General features: G+C 54.5%; 1 protein-coding gene and 2 long non-coding RNA genes across 26 annotated transcripts in view; 2 read left to right on the top strand and 1 right to left on the bottom strand.

The window, feature by feature from the left end:
* On the top strand, positions 1-2,987 carry LOC139039178 (uncharacterized). The gene is made up of 2 exons (XR_011492453.1): positions 1-988; positions 2,665-2,987. It is a non-coding gene; the product is annotated as an uncharacterized lncRNA (long non-coding RNA).
* TMC8 (transmembrane channel like 8) overlaps positions 2,024-21,668 on the bottom strand; it is a 26,491-nt gene continuing 6,846 nt past the window's right edge. For 8 of the 24 annotated variants that reach the window (XM_020889011.2, XM_070479889.1, XM_070479895.1 and 5 more), the window contains 7 exons: positions 20,534-20,657; positions 20,104-20,201; positions 19,725-19,908; positions 19,399-19,529; positions 19,150-19,308; positions 18,646-18,724; positions 17,544-18,065 (listed from right to left, as the gene is read on the bottom strand). In XM_020889011.2, coding sequence (XP_020744670.2) covers positions 17,808-18,065; positions 18,646-18,724; positions 19,150-19,308; positions 19,399-19,529; positions 19,725-19,908; positions 20,104-20,201; positions 20,534-20,657 — 1,033 coding nt within the window. In that variant the 3' untranslated portion in view covers positions 17,544-17,807. Of the gene's footprint in view, positions 4,140-4,292; positions 4,556-5,444; positions 5,536-11,910; positions 13,093-13,702; positions 13,832-17,543; positions 18,066-18,645; positions 18,725-19,149; positions 19,309-19,398; positions 19,530-19,724; positions 19,909-20,103; positions 20,202-20,533; positions 20,658-21,668 lie in introns of those variants that run through there. The other 16 variants (XR_011492450.1, XR_011492448.1, XR_011492452.1 and 13 more) reach the window with 16 other exon arrangements.
* Positions 12,060-17,633, top strand: LOC139039179 (uncharacterized). Its single transcript, XR_011492454.1, has 2 exons — positions 12,060-12,333; positions 16,662-17,633. It is a non-coding gene; the product is annotated as an uncharacterized lncRNA (long non-coding RNA).

Raw genomic sequence — 21,668 nt, forward strand, 5'->3', positions numbered from 1 at the left:
AGCGGCGGTGCCCAGGCGGCCGCGGGGCCCCGACGGCCTGGCCTGGCCTGGCCTGCGCTGCCAGTCACCGAAGTCAGTCCAGCGGTCGCGGGCTCATTGTCTAGCCCACGTCTCGGCTGGGGTCTCGTCCCTCTGCGATGCTGGCCCGCAGCCCTGCTGGAAAGGGTTCAGAGAGTCCCCGGGAATAGAGGGTCGCAAGGAGGGCTCGCCCCTCTGCTCCAGCCACTTTTTGCCCTTGCATCCCCGCCTCCTCCTCCAGGAAGCTCCGCTAGATGCCCGTCTGCGTCCCACCTGTCCACGACCCAGGCTCCTATGCACCCCCTTTCTTCTCCCCTGTTCTACCCCAGCCCCGGGGCCACAGCCTGGACCCCTCCCCGCCTGGCCTGTCACTCTTTCCTCCTCTTTGGAGCTAAACCTGCGGTGGGGTGAGACCACAGTTCAGTTTAGTCACTCAGTCGTGTCTGACTCTTTGCGACCCCATGGACCGCAGCACACCAGTCTTCCCTGCCCATCACCAACTCCCGGAGTTTACTCAAACTCATGTCCATTGAGTCAGTGATGCCATCCAACCATCTCATCCTCTGTCATCCACTTCTCCTGCCTTCAATCTTTCCCAGCATCAGGGTCTTTTCAAATGAGTCAGTTCTTCGCATCACTTGGCCCAAGTAGTGGAGTTTCAGCTTCAACAGCAGTCCTTCCAATGAATATCCAGGACTGATTTCCTTTAGGATGGACTCGTTGGATCTCCTTGCAGTCCAAAGGACTCTCAAGAGTCTTCTCCAACACCACGGCCCCTCCCAATTCTTCCCGGACCCAGCCCAGCCTGGAGGCCTTGAAGGGAGGGCTTTGTGAGGGCCGACTTCCAGGCTCCAAGCTGGTGTGTGGACAGAAAGGAAGTTCCCAGGGTGACAGGCAGGGGGCAGAGTTTAATCCAGTTCTTTCCGAAAATGGCTCAGAGAGTCCAAACTGGAATGACTGCGTGTGTCTGGTGAGTGGGGGTTGAGTTTGGGGGGTGGGGGGTAGTTCTCCAGGGGCCTCAGGCTGACTCTGCAGGCAGGAGTTCCAGCCATCCTGGTTGCAGGTAAGGCTTAATGAGGGGGTGCTGGCCATGTGGGGCCCGGAGTCTTCCAGGTGAGCTGGACAGACGGGTGGGAGGTGGAGCCAGACACCACCAGGAGATGGGGCGCCACTCCAGGGAGGGGGGGCGGGGGGAGGCAGTGGCCCTGAGTGGGTTGGTGCCTCTGAGCCTTCACTTTCCGCCCCACCCTCTTCCCAGACCTGGATGGAGGGTGACAAGCAGCTGAGGCATGGACTCACGGACCCCCCTTCTCCTACAACCTCCCCTCCCCTGCCACCACCCACATCCCATTCTAAAACCCTCAAACTATCACCATGTATGTTTGATGAGGAACCCCAGGGCTGCAAGATCCAGGCTGGTGGGCTTTTCCATCATTCTTTTCTTCTTTTCATTTCTTCAAATGGAGGGTCCTTCCACAGGGAACAAGGCCCAGGGCTGTCTCTCCTGGGGGCTGTCTTCTGATCCCAGCCTTGATGACAAAGGGGCTGAGCCTCCAGGTGAGGCTAGCACACCTCCCAGCCACCCCCTTCCCAAGGCCTCCAGGAATTTTATTGGTGCCAAGTGCATCAGTGCTGTGGGCAGGAGGAGGGGCAGGAGGCTTAGTCACCCCACTAAATAAAGGGGGCACTGAATCACCTGGAAAGTAAGCACTGGCCACTGGTCTCTATACCCCATGTTATAAAAGGGAAAACAGGCTCAGAGAGCCGACATGAGCCTGGCGTCTGTAAAGCACAGATTTGGGAAGAGGAAACTTGGAGGTAAGACAAGGAGAGTTTCAAGGACAGACTTCTGGAGAAAGCCCACTGAAGACGCTGGCTGGGTATTACCAAATTGGTCGACTAGGTCAGCACTGGGGGTCCGAGCCCGGGCTGAGACCCCCTGATCTCAGTCAGGAAGCTTCTTTTTCTGATTAGGTTTGCACAGACACTAACAAAACCAATGCTGTGACTGGAACAGCACCAGCTTTATTCAATGGCCAAAGACTGAAGTGGGAACCTAGTTTGTAAATCAATTCAAGCCAATTCAGATGGAGACACTAAATATATAGGATGGTTGGAGTAAAAGGGAGGGTTTGGAAGAGCAAGAGGAACATTTTATCCAAGAACAGGGGTGTGGTTTGGACCTGAAACTGGTGCAGCTCTCCTTTTCAGTCCTTGTGGGGGCTTTTCCAGTTATCGTCATGGTGATTGTCAACCATCCTAGCGCGGGTGGGTATGTCTTCTAGTTAATGTATAGAGTGTATAATAAGCTCTAGATCCATTGGAAGTCTAATCCTCTGCCATCTTGGGTCTTGTTGGTGTTAACTGGTTCTTTTTTTTCTTTGTTGCTTCCTCCTGAAACTTAGATAAGAGTAGTTGGTTTCTGTTCGACGGAGGGGCAGGGGTGTGATTCTAGGGTGACAGGCTCGCTAACACAGGAGTGGGGAGGAGGGCCAGAAGACAGCAGTGTCTTAGGAACCACGAGAGGTGACAAGTTCAGGAGGCAGAGCTGACCATTGCCAAAGGCCAGGCAGGTGGAGCGCGCAGACCTGCAGCGCCTGGGGTTGGGCAGCACAAAGGTCATTTACGTGAGTTTTCTTACAACAGGAGTCCTGGTAAGGAATGCCGAACTAACAAGTCACCGCCGACCCAAAGAATTCAGGAAAGGTCGAAAGGAGAAAGGAGATGATCCATATGTCCTACCAACCTCCCATCCTTCTCGCTGGTGTCCATCTTGGCTGAGTGACCCACATGCCACCAGGAAGGACCCTGAGTCAGAGAGATTAGCCAGACACAACCCAGAAACGAACCCCATCCCTATAAAACCCGAGACTGTGAGCCCGGCGGCAGAGCAGTCCTCCTGGGTTCCCTCGTCCTGCTGCTCTCTGCCCGGGCGCCCCTTCCCAACAAAGTCTCTTGCTTTGTCAGCACGTGTGTCTCCTTGGACAGTTTATTTCCAAGTGTTAGACAAGAGCCCACCTTCGGGTCCTGGAAGGGATCCCCCTTCCTGCAACAACTTTACAAGTCAGTGAAGTCATGGCCTTGGAGAGGGGACCCCAGGAAATCCAGCCCCTGTCTCCAGTCACCAGCTGGGAAGATGGACAGGGTTCCCATGGAGAGTAGAAGCCCCTGGCCCACCCTGGTCCCGGGTGGCCTCATCCTCCTCAGATGGCTGGGAACATGGGAGAGTGCCCCCACCAGAGTCAGCAGACCCCACGGGAAGGTGGCTAGAGCATGATCAAGGTCAGATAAAGCCGCCAATGCGCTTCATGGGCACTTGACACATGCTCGGCCCTTAGTAAGCTTTTGCAAGTCACGCCTAAGCAATATGGCCCTTTCGTTGCCCTGATGGTGTTACCTCTGCCCAACACACCACGAGGCCAAAGAAACCAAAATGTCGGAGTTTGGAGCAAAGAAAGGTTTATTGCAGGGCCATGCAAGGAGAAGGCGGGGGGGCTCATGCCCCCCACCTCCAGCCCCGACCCCGTCTCAAACCCTGAACTCCTCGAAGAGTTCCAGCAAAACATTATGGGCCAGGGGAAGGAAGAGCGTCTCAGGAGGGTATGTGATCAGTTGTCTGATTGGTGAGGCTGAGGGAACAGGTTGGTGTCACAGAGGTTAGCATTATCAATCCTTGGGCACCAGAAGGTGCCAGGGTTATGAGCCCATGGTCATCAAGTAATTAAGTGCTTCCATTTGGTGGTGGGTTTTAGCACCCGAGAAATCCCTGTGTCTGAGATATGGGTTATGTGGGTAACTTATGCGGGTTTCCTATGTCTGTTATGTGGGTACTTCAGAGAGGAGCTACAGCAGAGTAGGGATGGGAGAGGGGTCTGTCCCAGGAAGGCCCCAAAGCGTCCTGCCCGACCACAGCGGCAGCCCTGCCCTGCCAACCCCCACCAGCTCTGCCCAGCCAGGGCCCCGGTGGGTCCCCTCAGGCCACCAGCAGCTCACTCCTCCCCCACATCCAGCACCCGTTTCCTACCTGGTTTGCTTGGTCCACATCAGTTTCCAAGAAAAGAAGGCTATGATGGAGATGAGGATACCAACCAGCACGAAGGTGGCTTCCTGGTGCAGCTCTCCTGTGAAGGAGGCGGGGGCAGCTGGGCTGGGCCCATGTCAGGCCAGGCCAGGGTAGGCATGGCCACATCAGGGCACCCTTCCCTGCTCTCAGCACCTCCCACTGACCTACCAGAAGTGGCAGCTGCCCTTCTAGAAACCACAGGCCCTCTTACCTGGGAGTACCAGTGTGAAGGGACTGTGCTGGACATCGATGTCACTTTCAGCCTGGCACCAGAACTAGTCCAACGTCTGCTTTGGTGGGAAGGAGAAGTTGGCAGACTCCCCCTGGGTTTGGAATCTACAGCATGTGGGTGAGCCTGTCCCTTCTGACCAGTCTGTAGGTGGGCTGCCCGAGGATGCCCGCAGAACACCTCTACCCTGAGGCCTGGCCTGCTGTCTGGCAGGGTGCAGTCAGCCTGCAGCTGGGGCACCGGCTCTGGCAGGGGGGAGAGGGCAGGAGCACAGGTGAGGTTGGGAGACTTTAACACCCTCTCCCTAGCAAAACGCCTCATTACATAATGCCTAATGAACCTAGAAGAGCTTCCCAGGTGGCTCAGTGGTAAAGAATCCGCCTGCCAAGCAGGAGATCCAAGCAGGGAGTTTGATCCCTGGGTCAGGAAAATTCCCTGGAGAAGGAAATGGCAGTACCAGTTGAAGGAAATTCCGCTCCAGTATTCTTGCCAGGAAAATCTCATGGACAGAGGAGCCTGGTGGGCTACAGTCCATGGGATCGCAAAGACACGACTTAGCGACTAAACAACAACAATAAGCCTAGAGGCCCGACTGATTACTGCCTCTTCCAGGCAGCCGTCTGGATTACTCCCTCCATCTTGTATCTGAGCTTCTACCCTACTTGCAGTGTATACCCTACAATTTCAAATTTGATTTTATTCTCATGTAGTATATTCTGGATTGCCAGATTTAGCTACTAAAAATGCAGGACACTCAGTTAATTTTGAATTTCAGGTTAACAATGAGCAAAATTTAGGAGGTCTCTTCAAGACGGCTTCTGGGAAGTGAGACAGTCCAAACAGGAAGAAGGAAACCAATGTTTATCAAGAAAATGCTGGTTTGGCAATTCCTCAAAAAAATTAAAGAATTACCTTGAAGTGAAGTGAAGTGAAAGTCGCTCAGTCGTATCTGACTCTTTGCGACCCCATGGACTGTAGCCTGCCAGGCTTCTCTCTCCGTGGGGATTCTCCAGGCAAGAATACTGGAGTGGGTAGCCATTCCCTTCTCCAATTACCATATGACCCAGCAATTCTACTCTAAGATATATATCAAAACAATTGAAAATAAGGACGCTAAGAGATACTTGTACACACATGTTCACAGCAGCTCTGTTCACGACAGCCAATAGGTGGAAACAGCCCAGATGTCCATCAATGGATGATGAATAAACAAAATGTGATCCATCTATAAGATGAAATAGTATTCAGCCATAAAAAGGAATGAAGCAGTGACACCTGCTATTAATACACTATGAATGACTCTTAAAAATATTATACTGAGTGAAATAAGTCAGACCCAAGAGGCTGCATATTGTATGATTTCATTCATGTGAAATAGCCAAAACTTAAAAAATCCCCAGAGAATTTCCTGGTGGTTTAGTGCTTAGGACTCCATGCTTCCACTGCAGGGGGCATAGGTTCTATCCTTGGTGAGGGAACTAAGAGCCTGCATGCTACACAGTGTGGCAAAAAATAATAATAATTATTATTATAATAAATAATAAAATAAAAAATCCCCAGAATCAGAAAGCTGATGAGTGGTTAATAGGCGCCAGGTGAGGGGCAATGAGGAGTGACTGCTTGAGGGGTATGGGGTTTCCTTTTGGGAAATGGAAATGGACTAAACGCTACTGAATTATCACTTTAAAATGGTTAACTGTGTCATGTGAATTTCACCTCAATTTTTTAAAGAAAAAAGAAACTGCTGGAGATAAAGTCCACCCGTTGGGTTTAGACTCTTTCTGCTCATAACATTACTACAGAGATTAATTGAAATGAGGACATGAGTAGGACACGCGGAGAAATCTGGAACACAGGTTGGGAGAGCTGACACCGGATTCAACTTCTAGAGCCAACAGTTTTGTCCGCTGTTGCAGGGGCCAGGTGCTCTGCCAGTCCTGCAAAGCACTGCCTCCCTGGCCCAAGGCGGGAGACCAGAAAGTTACTATCTGCTGGCTGAACAAAGCAGTTGCTCTCGGGTTGCACGCTGAAGTGTGGCATCTGCTCCTTGCATCTGCGACACAGTGGTGAAACTTGAGTCGTATGGTCCTGGTGCTCCCTGAGGACACCCTGAAGCTGGGGATTTCCTCCCAGGATGGGGACAAATGAGGTACAAGGTGGACCAGGCACCTGACAAGCTGGCCCAGCATTCAGGCCTGATCCTTGGTAGTGGCCTGGAGATGTCGAGGACCTATTCACCTTCTGAGATCAGAGATCAGAGGTTTCTTCATCCAGACCTACTCTGGTACCTTCATGGTAAACATCTCCACCATACACATCTTTGCCGCGGGCACTTCCTCTACAAACATTTTCATTTCATAACTAATTGGCCATGAGGCAGTTCTGCCATAAAAGATAAAATAACTGGTTGACAACTGGGTTTCATTTCTCTATTGATACAGGACTCCCATGTTTATATTACATAAATCTTAGCCCGTGTGACTATACAGTGACAAGTATAAATGTGATGGTCTTAAAGTAATGGGTGATAACAGTTATGTAATATTGACTTGATAGAAAATGCAGTGATAAAACTGAAAGTGTGAAATGAGAGGATAAAGCCAGATGACATATTATACTAGAAAACGATAACATATCAGTTTGCAAATCCTTTGGTGATTTGAAAGCACAGAATTAAACCCCCATTTCCTGTAGAACTTTGGAACGTCTATCAACAGACATGTGACAATGTGCCAAGAGTACACAACAGTGTAAAAGTTTCCCTCAGCACAGGACAAGCTGTGTTATGAACAGCATCCTAGTGTTTGGAAACTGATACCTCTGTTAATGAATGAAAAAATTTTAGTAAACAAGAAAAAGTGTGATGCTGAATGAGGAGATCAATCAATGGATAGTGGGGAGCGGGGAGGATAAAATATTATGAATAAAAGACTTGGAAGACAAGTGCTTAGATACAACACCCAAAATAAAATCACTTATTTATGTTGCATGGCCATGAATCTACACACATTAAAAAAATTTTTTTGCTGAGCCACATGGCATGTGGGATCTTAGTTCCCTAACCAGGGATCGAATCTTTGCCTCCTACATTAGAAGTGCAGAGTCTTAACCACTGGACCACCAGGGAAGTTCCTACATATATTTTAAATATATTAAAATATTTTCTATTTAATAACAAAGTCTTTATTTTTTCAGTTCATTTTTCATGGTTCATTGTGTCCTTTTAAATGTCCCTCTTTTATTTACTTTTTATATTCATATGGCAAAATTGCCTTCTGGCCAACTAGTTAATTAGGTATGTGGTGATGATGCCTTAGACAAAGATGTTTACTGCGAAAATAACTGGATACCACCACACCTACTCTGGGGACACGGGCTGTGGGGGTGGTGGCCAGGATCCTGCCACCAGAAGGTCAACATCTGATTCAAAGGGGCAGTCAGAAGGCAGGAGGCAGGTGGGTATGATCCAGACCACAAGAGATGCTATGGTGGAGGGATCCTAAACTCAGAGAGGAGGGACGGAACTAGAGAAACAGGCCACTTTAGGAAAGGCAAGGACTTCAGAAACACAGGGAGAGCAGATGCTCACAGCACCCAGAGAACTCTCCTCCCTGGATCCAGGGCCAAAACCCACTCTGCAGCCCCTCGCAGCAGGCATTCATCCATCCACACAGCCTCTCTGCTTGCAAGTAACTTTTCTGTTTTGTAGGTAGATCCTGAAGTTGATTTTGATGTAGCAAGCATCTTGGGACTTCCCGGGTGGTCCAGTTGCTAAGACTCTGGGCTCCCAATGGAGGGGGCCTGGGTTCGATCCCTGGTCGGGGAACTAGATCCCACATGCTGTAACTGAGACCCAATGCAGGGCCTCCCTGCTGGCTCAGTCAGTAAAAGAATCCACCTGCAATGCGGGAGACCTGTGTTCGATCCCTGGGTTGGGAAGATCCTCTGGAGGAGGGCATGGCAACCCACTCCAGTAATCTTGCCTGAATAGTCCGCATGGACAGAGGAGCCTGGCGGACTACAGTCCATGGGGTCGCAAGAGTCAGACATGACTGAGCACAAAATCCAGGCATCTCTAAGATCTTCCTTTTGGCCTGGGCTTGCCCATAGTGAATTCTCTGACAGTGATCAGGATTAAACAAAGATGCCTTCTGAGTGGGGGCTTGGGAGAGAGGGCTGAATGATGCATAGGGGGTGCCTCCCAGATTTTTTGAGGAGTGTGTGGAGGGGGTGCTTGGGCGGGGGGTAGAGATGGGTGTATGATATCCAAATATCATATACTTCATACATCATCTTCGTCCTGCCAGGAACGTTGGCTCTGGAAGTGCTGTGATCAGAAAACTACTCACTGAGCAGAAAATTGGAAGAAACTAGAATATGATGTTCTTCAGAGAAATTTTCTAGGGATCCTAAAGTTTCTTACCATTAAGCATATTTCTTTCTCCACCCGTGGTTCTCAATCTGGGGTGATCCTACCTCCAAGGACATTTTTGTGTCTGAGGACAGTTTTGGTTGTCACCAATGAGGGGTAGGGTGCTCCTGGCATCGAGTTGGGGAGAGGCCAGGGAAGTTGCTAAACACACTACATTACACAGGGCTACTGCTGCTAAGTCGCTTCAGTTGTGTCTGACTCTGTGTGACCCCATAGACGGCAGCCCACCAGGCTCCCCCGTCCCTGGGATTCTCCAGGCAAGAACACTGGAGTGGGTTGCCATTTCCTTCTCCAATGCATGAAAGTGAAAAATGAAAGTGAAGTCGCTCAGTCGTGTCTGACTCTTAGCAACCCCATGGACTGCAGCCTACCAGGCTCCTCCGCCCATGGGATTTTCCAGGCAAGAGTACTGGAGTGGGGTGCCATTGCCTTCTCCAATGCGCAGGACAGCCCCTATTGAAAAACTACCCAGCCCCAATGGCAATAGTGTCAATGCTGGGAAATGTCTAGACCACCAGCAGCAGGCTTGCTGAATCAGGATTCTCCCCTTGCCCAGGGTTGCTCAGTCATCACAAATTTTTTCCCATCTGAGCCTCTTTCTAAATTTCATGAGAACCCTCGATTTTTTCCATGCTTTTTTTCAAACACTCTTTTGTGCAAAGAAAAAGTTAAGTAAAGCGCTATCTAGAATTTAATCTACTCTCTGGGGCACCAGTTTACAGACTGCTACCAACAATTTCATCAACGTGACTCTGGGGTCAAACTGCCAACGGCTCTCTGCCCAAAGACGCTCTTGGGGCCAGAATCTTCCTCCCTGGGGAAATGTGGGACCAGACTTAAGGGTGATGATATTTTTTGCCCCCTTCGTTGTGAGGAAATGACCTTGACTTGACAAAAGTGGAAAGAAAAAGCTGGCCCAGCTTCATTTCCATTCCAGTGGCCATTAATAGAAGCCTGATTTACATAAGTTCAGAGACAGGAGCCACTTTCTATTTTCATTTCCTACAGGGCAGAGCATTCACTTTTTATTCTGACAAGGCTTGTGTTGTTCTTCCCTTTTGATTATTTAGTGTATGCATCGAGCCCACCCCCACAGATAACGAGTGATCTATCATTTAATTAAAAATTCATCAACTGTGTCTGATGTGTCTGTGTCTCTGTCCATCTGAATTTGTCAGGTGTCTGAACATCTGAATTTGATCACTCAGACACACTCAGAATTTGATCAAGTGACAAGGATACCCTCAGGACTGGGACCGGAAGTTGAGCCTGGCCAGGGCGGGGCTGATCGAGTGGCTTTGCAGCGCCTCCCACGGTGGCTAAAAAAAGAAGGACACTCTCAGGGCTGTGCCTAGGTCAGGGCAGTGGGGCTACTGCCCAGCTAGGCTCAGAGGCCTTGGAGATCATCCCTGCTTGTTTCTGTGATCACCCAGATGCTTGGAGATTGAAGTCCCAACCCTGGAGACCCAATTCAATAGATCTGAGCTGGGGCTCAGGGATCTGATTTTGAATAGGCAGGTACCTGCTGAAGGTTGAACTCAGTCCTCCAAAAAAGATGTATTTAAGCCTTACTGGGAATGGACCTTATTGGAAATGGGGTCCTTATAAATGGACTCCAGTTTAGGGTGGGTCCTTACAAGAGAAGGGAAGCCCCTGCTGGCTCAGGCGGTAAAGAGCTACCTGCACTGCAGGAGACCTGGGTTCGATCCCTGGGTGAGGAAGATCCCCTGGAGAAGGGAATGGCAACCCACTCCAGTATTCTTGCCTGGAGAATTCCATGGACTGAGGAGCCTGGCGGGCTACAATCCATGCAGTTGCAAAGAGTCAGGCATGCCTGAGCAGCTACACACACACACACACACACAAGAGAAGAGACAAAGACACATACACACAGGTCTTGTAAAGACAGAGACAGAATTTGGAGTGATGCTGTCACAAGCCAGGGAAGGCCAAGGACTACCACAGCCCCCACTAGCAAGGCTTCAGACTTCTGCCTCCAGAACCAGGAGAGAATCATTTTCTGCATGGTGCTTCCATAGAGCAGCCCCCTTCCAAGTGATACTTGAGAATGGTCTAGAGCCTCACCCTGAGGATTTTGAAGTGGGTTTTAGGAGTGGAGAGGGGAGGGACAGCCTTGAACTTCCTGTCTTCAGATACTGTACCCTGTCCCTCTGAGTTAAAATGACCTAAGAATGCCCACCGTCCCTTGAAGACTCTTGCACCTGGCTCCTGCTACACTCCATACTGCACTTGCCGTGATTCCTGGGGAATTCAAATAGAGACTCTTCCCAAAATCGTGGCTCTTCCATTCCTTAACATCCAATGTTTCGGGCCCAACCTCTTGCTTCTACTGATAGTAATCAGTAGTTGTAAGGCTGCCCTTGACTTCGCCAATCTTCCTGTTGCTCAGACCGAAAACCCGGAAGTCATCTTCCAGAGCTCCCTCTTTCCCACCGCTCCCTCCATCAGCAACGGCGGTTGGCCTGACCACCAGAATACATCTTGACCACTTGGTCAGGCCTCCTGGCTACCACCCAGTCTGTCCTCTGGATCCTGGGACCAGTCTAATGACTCCCTAGGATTCTACCCTTGGTCCCCATCCCATCTCTTCTCAACACAGCTGCCAAAACGACCCTCTGAAGAGCAAACCAGGTCCAGCCTCCCGCTGCACATCCTCCCAACGCTCTGCCCACAACGCCAAGTCCCTGCTCAACACGACCCCTGCACTGCCTCCCCCCACCTCCTCCTGCTTTCTGGGCTCTGGCCACGCAGGCCCTTGTCTGGACTCATACTGCTCCACCACCTCCTTTCGTCCTTTCTGTGTGTCCCCTTCTCCGAGGTGACTTCCTGGTAGATGGTACCCTCCCTCCCCGCCCCCACCACACCCTCCCTTGCCCTCTTTCCTGCTTGCTGTTCTCCGGGACCACCACATCCTAGTGCGCTGCAGAATGTGCTTTCGTGGGGAGGGAGCTGCACCTCCAGAGGTGTGTGGGATCTTAGTTCCCTGACCAGGGATCCAACCCGTGCCCCCTGCAGTGGAAGCGTGGAGTCTTAACCACTGGACTGCCAGGGAAGTCCCAAATGTGCTTATTTTTATTATCATCTGCCCCCCGGCCCCACTAGAATGTAAGCTACTTGAGGGCAAGGATCTCTGTTTTGTTTCCCCACCTTGTATATCCATCCAGGGGCCTCGAGTAGCAGCTGGCACCAAAAGGTGCTCAACCTGTAGCTGTTGAATGATTGAATGAATGATCTGTCAGTCAGTCCCTTAGGAGTTCAGATAGCAGGGCTTGTGGCCTAGAGTCTGAGCAGAAGTCAGGGGCTGGAGGGGGTGGACTGGGTCTACCCAGGTACTTCCCGGAGGCCCAGAGGCCTGGGCTGAGAGTTGTTCTCTTTTTATCGGAAACACCATGATGTGTTTGTTTTTAAAGCAAATGAGGAAATGACAGTTCAGCCTCTGCTGCATTCAAGTGAGACCCACCCTTCAGTGGAATCGAGGCGGCTGAGGCCACAGCCCTGAGAAGGGAGAAGGTACGGGTCCCGTCGACACCAGAGGAGGGGCAGCCCCTGCCCCCGCTTGGAGAGGAGCAGGTGACTGATCCCCTTGACCTTAAGGGTCACAGGGACAGAAGGGAGCATGGGAGAGGGCAGGAGAAGGGAGGGGGAGCAGACAGGTGGAGGGGGAAAGCGGACGGGCAGAGGCGGTACCAGGAGCATCTTCTCTCCCTGGCTCTGTACCACCAGGCGGCTTTGTGGGGAGTGGGGTGGTGGGGGCGTTGACACCCTCCTGCTGCCTCTGAGAGTCGGGCAGCTTCCCTGTTGACTGGACCTCAGGGCAGGGGTGTGGTGGGGGGAGCCCAGACTTCCTCATTCTCTCACTGCCCTCCTCTTGGGCCGAGGCGCCCAGCGGAACGCCCCCGGCCTGCCCTGGGGTCACCCCCACCCAGGACTCCCTCTACAGACCAGTCACTGGGGCAGAGTGATTGGATATGCCCCCGGGGGACACGCCCTCTGCCCCCTCCACTGGTAATGCCTGCCCAGCCCAAGGGGAAGCCAAGCACTTCCTGGGTCCATATCACTGTGCCCACCATGCTCTGCTGTCCCTGCCTACCCCCTCCTGCTGAGCCGTCTCTTCTCCGACCCCCCAGGGCCCTGCAGGGGTGGAGGCTGGGGTTCCAGAACTGTCCAGCTGTCTGGCAGCAGACGCCACTCACCAGCAACAACCTCTCACCCTGCCAGCCAAGGTCTCTGCCACAGGCGGGGGCCTGACGCCAGGGTCCCCAGCTGGGGGTACTCCTCCCCGCAGTGTGCTGGGCAACTCTCCTCTCTCCTGTGAGGAGCTGCTGGTGGCTGTAAGAGAGGTGAGCATGGTCAGGAGGACCCAGGGATTAGAGACGGCCAGAGCCCACCCAGAGAGCCTCGTCCTGAGCCCAGAGGGAGGACCAGGACCTCACAAGCATCTTCGCTCACAGAAGCTCTTTGAAGCCCAGAGTATTTTGTCTCATGAGCCCATTTTGCAGATGAGTATAAAGAGTGGGCCCAGAATGGCAAAGCAGTAATGCATGCAATAGGGGCTTCCCCGCTGGCTCAGTCAGTAAAGAATCCGCCTGCAATGCAGGAGACCTGGGTTTGATCCCTGGATCAGGAAGATCCCCTGAAGAAGGAAATGGCTACCCACTTCAGCATTCTTGCCTGGAGAATCCCATGGACAGAGGAGCCTGGCAGGCTGCGGTCCATGGGGTTGCAAGATTCAGAAAAAACTTAGTGACTAAACCAACATGCATGCAATAAGGGGCTGGTCTGTGACTCAAGCCCAAATCCTCCCCTCTCTGTCTTGTGCTTCCAGGGTTTGGGCCTTTGGGTCCCACCTCTTCTGTGCTCCCTAGACCCCTGGACCTTGAGCCTGCCACCTCAAGGCCTTGGCAGCAGCCCCCTCCCACGATGTCCCTGAGCAGCTCACCTAGGGCAGCCAAAGAGAGCAGCAGCAGGAGCCTCAGGCCTCTGACAAACTGCCCTCCACCCAGCAAGCAAGAGTTTCCTTGATCGAAGCCCACCAGAGCCCCTGGGTGCTCCCTGGGTGGGTGCATGCCTGCAGCAGGGAGATAACATGGAGACCACAGCACCCTGGGGCTGGGCCCAGAACAGCAATGCTTCCCACACCCCCAGGGGATTAGGAGGGGCTCAGAACCAATCCAGGGCTCATGGTTGCCACCACTGCTGAGCAGTAGGACCCTGGGGAAGAAGGTGCCCACATCCTAACCCTGGAGTGCGTTCTGGTAGCTGGCCAGGGGGATGGCACTTGCTAGCTTGCTGATTTGGGGATGAGGGGGCTATCCCAGAGCAGCGAGGGGGGCCTGATATAATCATGCTGTGTGCCTCGTGTGCTCAGTCGTGCCTGCCAGGCTGCTCTGTCCGTGGGATTCTCTAGGCAACAGTACTGGAGTGGGTTGCCATTTCCTTCTCCAGGGGATCTTCCCAACCCAGGGACTGAACCTGCGTCTCCTGTGGCTCTCGCGTTGGCAGGCAGATTCTTGAGCCACCTGAGAAGCCTGATGGAATCATGAGGGTCCTTTTGAAGGACTGGACCCGTTAAGGCTGGGGCCTCAGGGCAGAGACGAGAAGGAACAGGTGAGGTGGGGGCCAGCACCCAGCCAATCCCGCAGTGTCACCAGCATCCACAGGAAGGTCGGGTACCTCCCCAACAAGGCCTTTTTTTAATGAATGAAGTGACTTTACTGAAACACTCCGTTATACATTGATGTAGTTGCATGTGTTTTTCTTCTGCTCTCATGGAATGTGGCTCTTTGATCCGTACACAGATGCCTTCCTCGAGGACAGTGTCCCGACCCCAGCAAACCATTCCTTGCAGGCATTTCTCTCACCCAGAACCTCACAGGTCTATGACACGCGCACCCCCAGCACAGCCCCGGAAGGGGCACCTGACCCAAGAAAGGCCAGCTACCCTTGTCTGGGCTCCTGGGCCCCTAGGCGTGGCTCAGGAGCGGCTGCTGGGTCCCTGAGGTCTGGGTGTGTCAGGAAGCTGGTCTGGTGGGATGACCCAGCCCACTTGCCAGCAGCTGGAAGGATGTAGGTGGGGTGGGGGGTTGGGGGTTGGGAACCAGAACCTGGACAGTGTCCTGGAGCTCCTTTGGGGACTAGCTTTATCTGTCACCTTGGTGGTCCCTTGTCCCCAGTGGGCAGGAATCACCACCCAGAATCCTGAGTTGTACCCCTGGGGACATGCCATGGGGACCCATCTACCTCTCTGCATTTGGGGAGCAAGAGCTAATATTCTTAGTTTCCCAGTGAAATTCCCTCCCAGAAAGTCTGTTCTAACTCTGATGAGATGGGTGGGGGGAGGAGTTGAGGATTCCAGACAGAAGGGTCTCCTTAGCTGCGGGCAGGCTGTTGCCTAAAGGTTCAGAAGCTGGAGGTTTTTCCTCCACGTTGTGTTCAAGGCATCGGATTCGAGCTGAGGCCGCTCATGAAAACCCTCCCCCTTTTATCGGTGTATTTGAGGAGCCAGGGCAGAGAGCGGCGGGTGGCCTCGAAGGACACTTCCCTCAGGCCTTGGTGGAACCAGGGCCATCCTTCTTGCCCCGCCCCGGGTAACCCTCCCCAGCCATCACCCGTGCGCCCCTCAGGTGGGGGCCGAGGCTGTTCTGCATCTCTTCACCACAGGCTGCAGGTGTCACAGCACTGAACAGGTGCCCCAGGGGAGCCCAGGTCGTCTAGATGGAGTGGAGTTGGGGTGTCCTCAGAGCTCTCCTGTCATCCATGGGACTGATAGTTTGTGATTTCTGCCCACTGAGGGTGTCTCCCCTATAAAAGACGGCCTTACCAGCATCTCCTTGTTTGCCTTGTGTCCCATTCCTGGGAGGGTCCCCTGAGTGGGAGTCGGTGCTGGGCTGCCTTGGCTGGTGCAGCTGGGAGCCCTTTCAAGGATGGGCAGGGAGAGTGTGGGGCCCCTCCGAGGTGGAGGTGCTGGGGTTTCTGCCTTCCTGCATCTGTACTGGGTTCTTGCCAGTACAGATCTTGTCTTGCCTGGAGACACCCTGGCTTCACCTACTGCAGTAACCCCATGGCCTCTCCCTGCCCACGTGTGTCTTGTTTGCTACTGGCGGAGAGGCTCAAAGCCGCTACCTGCCCCCCTGACCCTCCAAGCCCAGCCTCGGGCATGCTGGTTTCACTCTGATGGTCCTCATGGGCCCCACAGCCCAGTGTAGAGGTCTCAGATTCCCAGTCTGTGCAGCCAAGCCCTGTCTGGCCCATCTCCACACCTTGGCTCAGCCTGCTCCTCTGCCTCATCTCCCGTCTGAGTCCTCTCTCCTCCAAGGCCCCTGATTCCACAAAACCCTCCTGCTGGCTCCTCGCTGAGCCCCAGGTTGCCTTGCAGGGCGGGCACGGTCACAGGGCCACTTCCTGTCTCTCCCACTTCCTTTAGGCCAATGACCATGTTGTAATAGGACCTTAACTGCTCTTCCAGGAAGGGCAGGACACCCATCAGGATGCTATACAAGCAACCACATGGGGAAGAGTAGCGTCATCCCCAGGTTTTGGCTAAGCAAACTGAGGCTCAGAGTGAGTTCCTCCAAGTCCCAAAGCTCATCCCCCTCACATCCGGTGATGCACTTGGCTGGTTCTCTGAAGGCACATGTAGGTGATGAGAAGGACTGTGAGGTTTCCAGGTGACCTTGATGTTCTCCCATTTAGTGCCATCAGCATCACCTCCCCACCCCCCAGGACTCCGTAACCACAGGGCTGGGCTCCGCTCCATTCGAGAAGGTGGGGCAGGGCCTGGCAATAGGCTTTTCTAACAAGTTCCCAGGTGCTGTTGGTGCTGCTCGGTGGGGACCACATGTTGACCCTAAGCTGCTAGTTAATGATGTGTGTCACGCTGTGTGTCACTTTCTTTGCAGCCAGGCTGGTCGCCCTCCCCAAACTGAGCACACAGCTCACTGTGTCTCCTGCAGTCTCATCACCAGCCCCAGAACAGGGCCCAGCACTTGTTGACAGATGGATGGGTCATGTGACGCTGGGTGAGAGAGAGGGACAGCGACAGAAGGAGCTGTAACAGCCAAGCCTCCAGTGACCACATGAAGCCTCTGGACTGAGGGCGCCAGGCCAGAGCCGCCCGGACGCCATGTCCAGGCTGGGAATCCAGCCAGGCACTGGGCCCCTGCTTCTGGACGTAGAGGCTGGTTTGGTCAGGCACGTTCTGCGGTTTCTCCTGACCTTCCCTCCTGAGGGCTCTTTAGGCCAGCAGTTCTCAACCCTGGCTGCTGTTGAGAGTCACCTGGACACTTGAGAAAGTCCCGATGCTGGGCTGCTGGCTGCACCTGGATCAATCCTATCAGAATTGCTGGCATAGAGCCAGCATCTGATAGGCTTCTCAGGTGTTCTCTGAGCCTGGGAACCACGGATTGAGAACCTCTGCAACCTTGGCACCAGAGGCTTGGGAATCTTGGACATGGCCCTGCAGGGGGCTAGGCAGGGGGCTCCTCTGCCTCCCTGGAGTCCACACTCTGCGTCTCAGGGTGCAGATCAGCTCTGAGTTCTGCCCCTTGCGGACTCATAATGTCTGTGGGTCTTAATGGCCTCACACGTGAAGGAGGAATTACAGGAGGCTGTGGGGGTGCCTGCAATCAGAGCCTGGCAAGTCCCATCTGCAGATTTGCTTTCACTGCGGCCAGGCCTTTCCCTAACAGACCAAGGTCTCGAACTTTTACAAGGGTACTCTGCACAGTAAACAACTCCTGAGCACCCCCAATGAACGCGTATTTATAAAGCACATTCATGGGTCGCTATGCTAATATATTATGTATATTATAAAACTTTAACGAAACTAGAAAACTTTAAAGAACAGAGATAAAAATGTAAATACAAGTTCCCATATTCTCTTCCTGCTGCCCCTGGGTGTATGTGCCCCACCTTGCGGTACCTTGCTGGAGGGTCCACTGAGAGGGAACCAGGGATCAGGAGCGTGGGGCGAGGGGGCAAGAGGTGGGGGGCTGCACGTGGGCGCCAGGCAAAGTTCTCAGCGGTAGTGGTGGAGGGAGTCGGTGCTACAGCTCCGAACCGCTGGGGAAGCGGAATCTATGGGCGGGGACCAAAACACCGCGCAACCCGGCGGGATCTTCAAGGGAGGGTCCTGGCCTGCGGGGCCTGGGTCCCGGAGAGCCCGGGCACGGAAATCCGGGGCAGAAGGATCTCGGGCGCGATCCTCGGGACACAGGGGACTCAGGCCCCAGAGAATCGCCGGAGCTCGGCTCCGATAGCAGCCGCGACAGGTCATCCACCAGGTGCCACTTCTCCTGGACTTGCTGAGGCGGAGGCAGGGGGCGAGCAGGCCGGTTAGGAGCGGCACCTCCTCTCACCCGCAGGCGGGCGGGGGAAGATGCAGCCGAGCTCGCAGTAGCCGCTCTGAGGCCCCGCCCCAACCGGAGCTCGCCCTGCTTCCCCGCCCCGCTGCGGCCTCGCCCCACTAATCTCCGGCGGTAGACTCCGCCCCGTCCAGGTCCCGCCCACGTACGGTAGAGACCACGCCCACCAAGACACCACTCCTCAAGACCACGCCCATCAAATAACACCCCTTCTCAAGACCACGCCCGCCAGACAACGTCCTACCTTAAAGCCACGCCCACCAGGTCCCGCCCCGGCCTGAGACCACGCCCCCACCATAGTCCCGCCTCCTCGACGTCAGGCTAAACCCACACTCCTATTAAGCCGGGTCTCCAGGCCTAAAGCCACATTCCTGTCTCCTGGCTCCTCCTGGCATGAGGCCAAGACTTAGGCCCTGGCTCCCTCTCTCATCATCTTCCCCGCTCTTATCGGCGGCCCGCGGCCCCAACAGGGGCTCGCCAGCAGTCCCCGTGGCCCCTCCCCAGTCCTGCGAACACTTACCCACACCAGCTGCTTCCGCAGTCTCCGGATGGCTCTGGCACTGGCCTGGGACTGGGAGACGCACACGGTCAGGACAAGGCTTTGGAGAGAAGGGGAGGCAAAGTTTGTCAGCCCCCGACTTCCTCCTTCCCTGCCTCTGTCTCTCAGAAAACACCCCCCGGGGCGCCTCTCTCTTCCAGGACCCCAGACACGGCTTTCTCTCTCAACTCCTTCCTCCCGCGGGTCGCTCAGCCCCTCTCCTCCTCACGGCAGGCTCACAGCGCGTCTGCGCCAGGCCCCATACTGCCCCAGTGGTCACTTCAGGGGCTTTTACAGGTGAGGATGTGAGGAGGCTTGCCCGGGGCACCGGGGAACCTCCAGGCCACCAGACCTGACCCCTCTCCATCCCTGGCTCTCCTTGTCTGGTTCCTGGATCCCTTGAGACTGTCTGGGGTTCCCATGGACGAAAGGACCCTCCCCTCCCAGGTACCCGTTCCCTCGGCCCCCCGCTGCCCTGAAAGTCACCTGAGCAGGGTGAGGAGCGGGAAGCTGAAAGCGTGGGAGCCCAGGTAGTGGAGGATGCGCTGGCTGGAAAGTGGGAGCCAGAGGGCCACCAGCTCAGGGACCACCTGCCAGGGGGCCGAGTAGTTGGCGAAGAGGCCACAGTCCCAGGAGGAGCGGATGCTGGGAGAGAGACAGCCAGAGGAGGGCCAGGATCAGTGCCGTGGCGAGGAGCCGCCGGCCCGGCCGCCTCGGGCCGTCTGCTCCGCTCACCTGCTGACCACATAGCCCAGGGGCGCGGCGGCCAGGAGCAGGCCCAGGAGGAGCACCAGCTGGAAGAAGAAGATGGAGCTGGAGGCGCGGAATCGCCGAGGGGACGCCCTGGAGTTCCTCAGCAGGGTGTACTGGGGGGAGGGGGAACAAGGACACAGGGGGGCGTCGTCAGCGCAGTGTGCAGACCGGAAGTGACCGGTCAGCGTAGTCCGCAGACCGGAAGTGACTGGCCGGGTAGCCGCAGGATGTGAAGGCTGCCCTGCCGGTGGCGCTCAAGGCACCCACGCAGGTGCACCCCTGCACCGTCCCGCCCCCCGGGCCCTCACCTTCTTGATGTAGAAGGTGAGGAAGATGAAGACGCTGTTGAGCAGGGGCAGCAGGGGGCAGTAGAAGAGGCCCATCCAGGTGACCGTCTGCCCCTCCACGATGTCCAGCACGTTCTTGGGCACCAGGAACTCCTCTCGGTCCAGCCAAACCCAGAACCGGCCTGAGAACCGCTCCACCAACATCCTGGGGGAGGGAGGGAACAGGTCCCCACCACCCGGGAGGAGTGTGTGGACCTCGCTGGTCCGGGCCCTGGACTGTTGCACACACGCAGTCACACGGGACACACGAGTGTAGAACTGCTCACAGCCTTGGCCGTGGCCACTGGCCAGCCCCCCAGACAGGCCCACACCGCCCCCGTGGTGTCCCCACGTGGCTCACCTCCTAGGCAGGCTGACAAGGAAGGCGAAGGCCACGGTGAGAAGAAAGTTGAAGATGCTGAGTTTGTATAGCTCCTCCCCCACGGAGTTCTCCCAGCACTGGTCAGAGGGTGCATCCGTCACTACCCTTGGTCCCAACCACCCCTCGCCCACCCGATGGGGGAACCCCGAAGTGTAGGAGCTGCGCCTGGAGTCTGATATGATTGGCTAAGTTAAAATCCAGGCCTGGAGAATAAGACAAGCAACCAGTCGGAATTGCCTCCTCTGCACAGGGCAGTGTGATGCAAATCGCACTCCCTGGAGGTGACTGCCCGAGTGCTTGGCTCTGCCCACAGCCTCTCACAAAGGTGAGACCAGAGAGGGGCAAGGAGATCAGAGAGGTGGGCTTTGCAGAGGACAAAGGGAGAGGCCCGGATGGAGCCACCAGCCACCTGGTAGTCACAGGCGTTGTAGCCGTAGGACTCACAGCTGGTCTTGTTTCTGCCGATGCACAGCACAGTCTGGCCCAGTGAGAAGGAGAATATTCCCAGGCTGGCCAGCTTGAGCACCACACACCTGGGGGTTGGGGTGGGGGCGGAGACTGTGTCAGGGGAGGAGCCCAGGTACAGGGCACATCTACCCAGGACACAGGTGTGGCTGACATCTGCACAACCTGAAGTTTTTTCCTGGGACCGGCCCCCTCTAAACCCAGGGCCCAGCTTCCTTCCAACCTGCTCCATTCGTGGCAATGTTTCCTAAAGTGTGTTCCAAAGACAACTCCCAGGAGAATGGTTCTGTTTAGATCAGTATGGGAAACAGTGCATGGTCTCAGCCATCCTTCCCACAACACCCAGCTTGGAGAGTCACAGGAGGCACATACGGCCCTTTATATCATTAATGCAGGTGAGATCATTCTTCTAAGGCCTATTCCCAGGTGGCTTAGTGGGCAAATAATCTGCCTGCAATGCAGGAGACACGGGTTCAATCCCTGGGTCGGGAAGATACCCTGGAGAAGTAAATGGCAACCCACTCCAGTATTCTTGCCTGGAGAATCCTACAGACAGAGGAGACTCTCGGGCTATAGTCCATGAGGTCGCAAAGAGTTGGATGCGACTGAACACCCTACTTACACTGTCCATATACCACAAACGTGCGTGCATATACTCCTGAATCATATATAACTGGATCACACAGGGAGGGTGGCCCACCCCCAAACCACCACTGCATGTTGTATACAAGTGTGGGCTTCCTTTTTTTACTTTTTGTCTGCACTCTGTGACTGAACCTGCTTTAGAAGCAGGGAGTCTTAACCACTGGACCGCCGGGAAGTCTCACAAAGTGTGGACTTTGAATGCTGATGCATGGCAAGAGGCTGGTGGAAACAGCGGTTTTTCTGTTGAGGAAGGCAAGGGTGGGTAGGGGCTTATTTTTATCTTTGATCCTTTAAGAATTTTGAATTGCACGTGCTATGTGTAGTCAAAGCTGTAGTTTTTTCCACAGTCATGTATGAATGTGAGAGTTGGACTATAAAGAAAGCTGAGCACCAAAGAATTGATGCTTTTGAACTGTGGTGTTGGAGAAGACTCT

This window comes from Odocoileus virginianus, chromosome 17 (assembly GCF_023699985.2).
Source record: "Odocoileus virginianus isolate 20LAN1187 ecotype Illinois chromosome 17, Ovbor_1.2, whole genome shotgun sequence".
Lineage (NCBI taxonomy): Eukaryota > Metazoa > Chordata > Mammalia > Artiodactyla > Cervidae > Odocoileus > Odocoileus virginianus.